Source organism: Denticeps clupeoides, unplaced genomic scaffold, assembly GCF_900700375.1.
Source record: "Denticeps clupeoides unplaced genomic scaffold, fDenClu1.1, whole genome shotgun sequence".
In the NCBI taxonomy this organism is placed as follows: Eukaryota; Metazoa; Chordata; class Actinopteri; order Clupeiformes; family Denticipitidae; genus Denticeps; species Denticeps clupeoides.
Genome location: NW_021629759.1, coordinates 34,649 through 43,692, shown reverse-complemented (window position 1 = coordinate 43,692; position 9,044 = coordinate 34,649). Strand labels below are relative to the sequence as shown.

Below are 9,044 nucleotides of genomic sequence, written 5' to 3'. Positions count from 1 at the left end.
AGGTTATCAGGCGCTTTAATTCCTGGTGAACGTGACCACGCCCACTACCTACACCAACATGCAGGTTATCAGGCGCTTTAATTCCCAGTGAATGTGACCGCGCCCACTACCAACACCAACACGCAGGTTATCAGGCGCTTTAATTCCTAGTGAACGTGACCACGCCCACTACCAACACCAACATGCAAGTTATCAGCTTATTTAATTCATAGTGAATGTGACCACGCCCACTACCAACACCAACATGCAGGTTATCAGGCGCTTTAATTCCAGTCAACGTGACCACGCCCACAACCAACACCAACATGCAGGTTATCAGGCGCTTTAATTCCTAGTGAACGTGACCACGCCCACTACCAACACCAACATGCAGGTTATCAGGCTATTTAATTCTTAATGAATGTGACCCCGCCCACTAGCAACATGCAGGTTATCAGGCACTTTAATTCCAGTCAACGTGACCACGCCCACTACCAACACCAACATGCTGGTTATCAGGCGCTTTAATTAATTCCAGTCAACGTGACCACGCCCACTACCAACACCAACATGCAGGTTATCAGGCGCTTTAATTAATTCCAGTCAACGTGACCACGCCCACTACCAACACCAACATGCAGGTTATCAGGCGCTTTAATTAATTCCAGTCAACGTGACCACGCCCACTACCAACACCAACATGCAGGTTATCAGGCGCTTTAATTCCAGTGAAAAGTGATACCAAGAGAATATCCCTCACAGTGACAGTTAATTTTAAATAGACACTCGTCTCATTCCAAAATATCAAGTATACAGACAATAACGCCATGAGGAGCATCTGATGAGGAGGCGGAGCTTGGCACAATTCTTCACTTCCTCCTTAGCTTGACGTTGTGTTCAACCATGAACTGTGTAGGACACGGAATAGAAGGAACTACACAGATCTCCTTTGGCATCATCTGCTGGTTTGATGATGCAACCCAGGCTACTGACCATAGAATGCTTCACATTTACATTCACATTTACATTTACATTTAAGGCATTTATCAGACGCCCTTATCCAGAGCAACTTACAATCAGTAGTTACAGGGACCGTCCCCCCCTGGAGACACTCAGGGTGAAGTGTCTTGCTCAGGGACACAATGGTATTAAGTGGAGTTTGAACCTGGGACTTCTGGTTCATAGGCGAGTGTGTTACCCACTAGGCTACTTCCACCCTTTATAGAGACCACCATTTATAGAGACGTAATGATAAGACTGAGATCATTCGCAGACCAAGGTTCTACCTGGCTGACGATTCTGCTTCCCCCGACTCTCCAGAAACCGCAGGCACATAATGCACACAGCAACAAGCCCCCAATCTGCCCACTCAGAGGCTGTGTGTGTGTAATATGATGCTGTGTGAGTTGCTGATGCCATGATGCTGTTGGGTTCTTGGTGACTGATGCAAGGAAGAGAGAAAGCGCTCATGGGTAAAGGCAGATTAGGTAAACCAGAATTTGACCTGTGACCTCTGGACACGCAAAAGCTGAACGTACTCCACACACACACTTCAGCGCAGGTGTGCATGTGTACTATGTCCAGAAAGCAGGTCAATGATATCAGCTGTGTGTGTGTGAGTGTGTGTGTGACCCCAATCCTCCCACATGCATCTGTGCTCATGACACAGAAGTTATTTTAAATTACAAGTAATCTGTATGTGTGTGTGTGTGTGTGTGTGTGTTGATGTGCCTTTTCTCTCCCTTCGCCTGAATCGATTGCAGGAGAAACTGCTGAAATCGCAGCAGCGGCAGCTCACTGGAGTCACTGGAGCTGAAAACTACGTGCGAAAACACACACACATACACACACACTCACACACACACTCACACACACACACACTCACACACACGGTCACACTCGCATTCTGAGATCTGCATTTGAACAGTTTTCTGACCTGGTAGGTATTCAGGGTTTATGTTGTGGGTGGAGTCAGAGAGAAACAGCTGAGGGCTTTTAACCCCGCCCCCATTTGTGCTGCAGTAAAAACCAACATTCTATGACAGTTCTATGTCATTTGGTGTCCTTTAGAGCACACAGACATGTGACCAGTTTTCGAGCGTGTCCAAGGTCACGGCGAGGGCCGCTGCAGGTTCTAAACAATCTCATTCAGGAGCCCAGAACCATGGATCAAAGGACCAAATTGGACACGATCCACCCAGTGCTCACAGCGGGGGTCCGATGGCTGCAGCCCAGGGCTCCGCCCGCCCTGTGTTCACGAGGACACAGTCAGGAGCTGCCAGGAAACAGACCATTGTTCCCAGACACAAGGCTTCAATCCCAGAAGCCCCGCAGCTCCGCCCCCATCACGACGTGGGTGCGAGCAATCGGCATCTGACGAAGGGACCGCGGGTGACCAACGTCCCCCTCCATCCAACAGCGTCCCACAGTGCTGGCAAGGTCCCGATCACGCCCTGCTTTCTGTGGACGGAGCCGCGGTTCGGGTAAATAACGCTGAGACGGGTGGATTAGGCGGAGGAGGGATCGGTAACTGGTTCCATGTCTGTCTCCTGACGGCGAAACCGTCCCGGCACCTCGTCTCATCAGGAGGAGACGGGGGACAGCAGGCCTCACGCCGTTCGCTGTGCGGGGAGAACTAAATAAATGAAGGACAGACGGGGTCGCGTTTGTTCAGCCTTTATTTCGAACAAGTGTTTTGTGCTTTACATCGTTGGGAAAAAAAAAAAGAAATTATAATTCATAAACGTCCGAGCTGTAAAAACGTGGTGAGGGGTGGAAAAACCGAGGTCACTACCTGAATCTAGGGGTTCTTGTGCTACGACGTCCTACAACGACACTGGAATAAGAGGCAGGCAGTGCAGGACAATAAAAAAAAGGAAAGCTTCTCTACGTCCGCGTTGTCCCTGAAGTTCTTTTATAACACACGAAGACACCATTAGGCTACTGGGTTCAAACATACCTGATTTTAAAACTGCTAATATTTCCATCGCTTTCAAAAATATCATGCAGTATTGATTATTGCTTTGTATACCCCCAAAATATTGCCCACCTTCTACATTTTGGCAAAGCTGATAGCTATCGGCATAGTCATTTTTTATTCCTTTTATTGCATGCAGTCAGAAATCAGAAGAAGATTGGTTGAAGAAACGTTGCATGTTGGCAAGTAACAAACCAGCAGAAAGAAGGTGTTGTTACCTCGGTAAATACTCGCAAGAGTTCCCGATGGCGGCTCCTCCTCGGGGCCCCGGCCCTCAGGGGCCGAGGGCCACCTTGAAGCACGCCGACTCGTGGTGCTTGTTCAGGTAGGACCTGAGCGCGAAGCTCTTGTGGCACCGCCTGCACCGGTAGTGCTTGAGGGCCGAGTGCGTCTGCATGTGGGCGCGCAGGTTGGAGCGGTCGGCGAAGGCCTTGCCGCAGCGCGCGCAGCCGAAGGGCCGCTCCCCGGTGTGCGAGCGCATGTGGCCCTGCAGGAGCCACGGCCTGCTGAACGCCTTGCCGCACACCGCGCACTTGTGCTTGAGGTCGTGCGTCAGCACGTGCATGGCCATGGCGGGCATGGACACGTACACCTTGCCGCACGTGGGGCACGTCTTGGCCATCTGGCTGTCCGGGCTGCGGTGCGTCTGCTTGTGGCGGCTCAGGTTGGAGGACGTGGCGTAGCTTTTCCCGCACTCCCCGCACACGTGGCGCGGGACGCTGAGTGCGGCGCCCCCCGCTCGCCGCCGCGACCTGCCGTCCGTGATGAAGAAGGCATCCGCGGTGTAGCATGCGCTCACGGCGGCGTCCCCGTTAATGTAGCCGACCTCCGACTGCGGGCTGTCCAGCGCTGCAGCGTGCCGCTCCTCGCACACCGATGGGTGGATGTAATCGCGGATGCATCCTGGGTTGACAAGAAATGCGAGTTTCAGCAATTTCATCACTCTCATCACATATTCCATCACACTCATCACATATTCCATCACACTCATCACATATTCCATCACACTCATCACATTCCATCACTCACATCACATTCCATCACTCTCATCACATATTCCATCACACTCATCACATATTCCATCACACTCATCACATTCCATCACTCTCATCACATATTCCATCACTCATAATACATTCCATCACTCACAACACATTCCACCACTCTCATGACATTCAATCACTCTCATCGCATATTCCCTCACTCACATCACATTCCATCACACTCAACACATTCCACCACTCTCATGACATTCAATCACTCTCATCACATATTCCCTCACTCACATCACATTCCATCTCACTCAACACATTCCATCACTCTCATCACATTCCATCCCTCATAATACATTCTATCACTCACAACATAGTCCATCACTCTCATCACATTTTTCATCACTCTCACAACATTCCATCACTCACATCACATTCCATCACTCTCACAACATTCCATCACTCATAATACATTCAATCACTCACATCATATTCCATCACTCATAATACATTCCATCACACTCAACACATTCCACCACTCTCATGACATTCAATCACTCTCATCACATATTCCCTCACTCACATCACATTCCATCACTCTCATCACATTCCATCCCTCATAATACATTCAATCACTCACATCACAATCCATCACTCTCATCACATTCCATCACTCTCACAACATTCCATCACTCATAATACATTCAATCACTCATAATACATTCAATCACTCACATCACATTCCACCACTCTCATCACATTCCATCACTCTCATCACATATTCCCTCACTCACATCACATTCCATCACTCTCATCACATTCCATCACTCACATCACATTCCATCACTCTCATCACATATTCCATCACACTCATCACATATTCCATCACACTCATCACATTCCATCACTCTCATCACATATTCCATCACTCATAATACATTCCATCACTCACAACACATTCCACCACTCTCATGACATTCAATCACTCTCATCGCATATTCCCTCACTCACATCACATTCCATCACACTCAACACATTCCACCACTCTCATGACATTCAATCACTCTCATCACATATTCCCTCACTCACATCACATTCCATCTCACTCAACACATTCCATCACTCTCATCACATTCCATCCCTCATAATACATTCTATCACTCACAACATAGTCCATCACTCTCATCACATTTTTCATCACTCTCACAACATTCCATCACTCACATCACATTCCATCACTCTCACAACATTCCATCACTCATAATACATTCAATCACTCACATCATATTCCATCACTCATAATACATTCCATCACACTCAACACATTCCACCACTCTCATGACATTCAATCACTCTCATCACATATTCCCTCACTCACATCACATTCCATCACTCTCATCACATTCCATCCCTCATAATACATTCAATCACTCACATCACAATCCATCACTCTCATCACATTCCATCACTCTCACAACATTCCATCACTCATAATACATTCAATCACTCATAATACATTCAATCACTCACATCACATTCCACCACTCTCATCACATTCCATCACTCTCATCACATATTCCCTCACTCACATCACATTCCATCACTCTCATCACATTCCACCACTCACATCACATTCCACCACTCTCATGACATTCAATCACTCTCATCACATATTCCCTCACTCACATCACATTCCATCACTCACAACACATTCCATCACTCTCATCACATTCCATCCCTCATAATACATTCAATCACTCACATCACAATCCCTCACTCTCATCACATTCCATCACTCTCACAACATTCCATCACTCATAATACATTCAATCACTCACATCACATTCCACCACTCACATCACATTTCATCACTCTTATCAATGTTTCGTGTGGGCAGTGGTGGCCTAGCGGTTAAGGAAGTGGCCTTGTAATCAGAAGGTTGCCAGTTTGAATCCCGATCAACCAAGGTGCCACCGTGCCCACACACTGCTCCCCCTGTGCAGTGTGCAGTGCTGTGTTTGACAAAGTCAATGACATTTTCACTTCACATTTTTCATTACATTCCATAACTCAACATTTAATCACTCTCTTCACTTATATCATTTTCATGACCGTCATCACTTCCAACAACAAAAAAAATGACTACGTTTTTTCATACATGGGAAAACCCTGCCGAAGAAAACATATCAACCTGAACTGAAAGGATATTTGCCAGGTTCGCATGCAGCATATTTCTCAGATCGCGGCCAGCAGCTCCTCACTAAGAAGCAAGGCATCACCTCTGGATCCTAGAGCCGGTCAATGACCAGCCAATCAAAAAGAAAAGAAAAGGCCTACACAACAGCCAATCAGAAAATAGCAGTACAGTATCTGGGCAAAGTCATCTTCGGCTTTTAATGTTATAACAAATGCACAATTAATTTGACACAAACCTTATCTGCTTTTAGAGAAGGTCCTACAGATAATTAGCATCGTTTTCTCATTGCTGAGTGTCTGTAGCCTGAAAGCATGTGGTAAGTAGAATATCCTGTACAGTGTATCTGGAAAGTATTCACAGCGCATCAGCTTTTCCACCTTTTGCTATGTTACATCCTTAAGCCAAAATGGACTAAATGCATTTATTCCTCAGAATTCTACACACGACACGACATAATGACAATGTGACAAAAGTCTGGGCTCTGGCTAGGAAACTCAATGACATTCAGAGTTGTCCTGAAGCCACTCCTTTCATTTCATGGCTGTGTGCTTAGGGTCATTGTCCTGAGGAGCAGTGGTGGCCTAGCGGTTAAGGAAGTGCTGTAATGGAAATTAAGGAAAGGAAAAATTATGGAAATGCTGTAAATGGAAGTGGCCCCATAATCAGAAGGTTGCCGGTTCGAATCCCGATCCGCCAAGATGCCACTGAGGTGCCACTGAGCAAAGCACCGTCCCCACACACTGCTCCCCGGCGCCTGTCATGGTGCCCACTGCTCACCAAGGGTGATGGTTAAATACAGAGGACACATTTCACCACGTCACCGTGTGCTGTGCTGCTGTGTATCACAATGACAATCATTGAATCATCGCCCCAGTCTGACTACATTTCTATTTACAGCATTTACCAGACGCCCTTATCCAGAACGACTTACAACCAGTAGTTACAGGGACAGTCCCCCCCTGGAGACACTCAGGGTTAAGTGTCTTGCTCAGGGACACAATGGTAGTAAGGGGGGTTCGAACCTGGGTCTTCTGGTTCATGGGCAAGTGTGTTACCCACTAGGTTACTACCACCCTATTTGACTAGTCTCCCAATGTATGAAGAAAACTACATGCCCACAGCATGATGTTGTCACCACCAAGCTTCACTGGAGGGATGGTATTGGCCTGGTGATGATTGGTGCCTGGTTCTATTGTCTCCACCGACCGACATGGCTTCCAAATTAGCAAAAAGTAAATCACACGAGATGCAGAAGAACCAGTGGGTTTAATACAGTTATTTTTTCTGGAAAAATGCCAACACTACGAAGTGTTGATGACATAATTTCTGTGAATGCCCGCACACCTCGTCCTGCCGAATGTCCTCGTCCCGCCTCTCTCCTCCAAGTTTGCATTTGACGGACACACACACTGAGAACGGCGTGTCCTGGGAAAGCTGATTGTGGGACTATCTAAAAATGGCTGTAAATCTGCACCACGGCTGAATTTCGGAAAGAGACTTCAGATACAGTATTAGGGGACCGACAAAACCGACATGAAAGCAAAAGTCCTTGAACTTGGAAATCCTTCTAGAAGGTTCTCTTCTGACCATCGGTTCTCGGTCACCTCCCTGACTAAGGCATTTCTCCCCAGATCGCTCTGTTTAGGTGGCTGATGGTTTTGATGATGGAGGTGATGGAGGCCACTGTGCTCATTGGATCCTTCAGCAGAAATGTTTCTGTAACCTTCTCCAGATTTGTGCCTGGAGATAACCTCAAGTCAACTTTTTTCACTTTGTCATTAATGGGTGTTGCACGTAGAATTCTGAGGTTCTAAGGTTGCAACCGAAAAAAACGTGGAAGAAGTGATGCGCCGTGAATACTTTCCGGATGCCCTGAACCTGCTTTTCGCCTGTGTACTCCGTACATTACATTACTCTAACTGAAAAAGAGCTTTACAGTCTAATACTGTAGTATTCTGTGGGGCATTTCTTATATCTGCAGACAGTGAGCTCAGTATTTGCTATAGAAAGAACAAAAAGCGCAGTTTATTAATAACTGTGTCAAGTAATTAAAAGTAACTAAGTAACTTTTACTCCAAATAAATTCTAAATTAAGCAATTTGTAACTTTTTTTCACACAAGTAGATTTTGAGATGAGTAGAATTTGAGCTCCATTTCCTCTGTACTTTCCCCACCTCTGCTCATCACCGTTACCCCGTTTTATTCTTCTCCCCCCAAACTCGAGCAACTATTCCCACTAATTCATGTGACTGTTCTGCCCGGTGATGGAGCGGAGTCCCGTGACCTCCTCTCGGCGCCTTACTGGTCATACTGGACCCCCGTTAACCGGACCCCCGGTTTTTCCGAGACCTCTCTTCCGTTCCGCGTCTCGGACGCCGGACTCGGTACCTCTGTGTCGGATCCGCAGGCTGATCCCGGCCCCGCCGTCTGCGCCCGGAAGCTCCTCCAGCTTCAGCTTCTTCACCAGGAAGGACCTCGGCATGGTGGAGCGCGCGGGTGGCGACGCGCGGGCCGCGCGCAGAGAAACGCGGGTTCAGCACCGGACAGCTCCCGCCGGCGCGAAAGGAATGCGGCGGAGCCGCGGAGCGCCTGTACAGAGCCCCGCCCCGGAGGCGGAGTCGCGGAGCGTCTATACAGAGCCCCGCCCCGGAGGCGGAGTCGCGGAGCGTCTCTTCAGAGCCCCGCCCCGGAGGCGGAGTCGCGGAGCGTCTATACAGAGCCCCGCCCCGCAGGCGGAGTCACGGAGCTCCTGTACAGAGCCCCGCCCCGTCCAGAGCCCCGGCCCGCCACGGAGCGCCTTAACAGAGCCCCGCCCCGGAGGCGTAGTCACGGAACGCATCTACAGAGCCCCGCCCCGCAGGCGGAGCGCCTCTTCAGAGCCCCGGCCCGAAGGCGGAGT

The 9,044-nt window shown here is 48.4% G+C and overlaps 1 protein-coding gene across 1 annotated transcript; it reads right to left on the bottom strand.

The window, feature by feature from the left end:
• Positions 1 to 2,691: 2,691 nt before the first annotated feature.
• Positions 2,692 to 8,693, bottom strand: LOC114773587 (transcriptional repressor scratch 1-like). Its single transcript, XM_028965864.1, has 2 exons — positions 8,534 to 8,693; positions 2,692 to 3,859 (listed from the first exon to the last, which is right to left on the bottom strand). Exons 1-2 carry the CDS (start codon positions 8,625 to 8,627, stop codon positions 3,231 to 3,233), a joined length of 723 nt encoding a protein of 240 aa, XP_028821697.1. The 5' UTR covers positions 8,628 to 8,693; the 3' UTR covers positions 2,692 to 3,230.
• Positions 8,694 to 9,044: the final 351 nt, after the last annotated feature.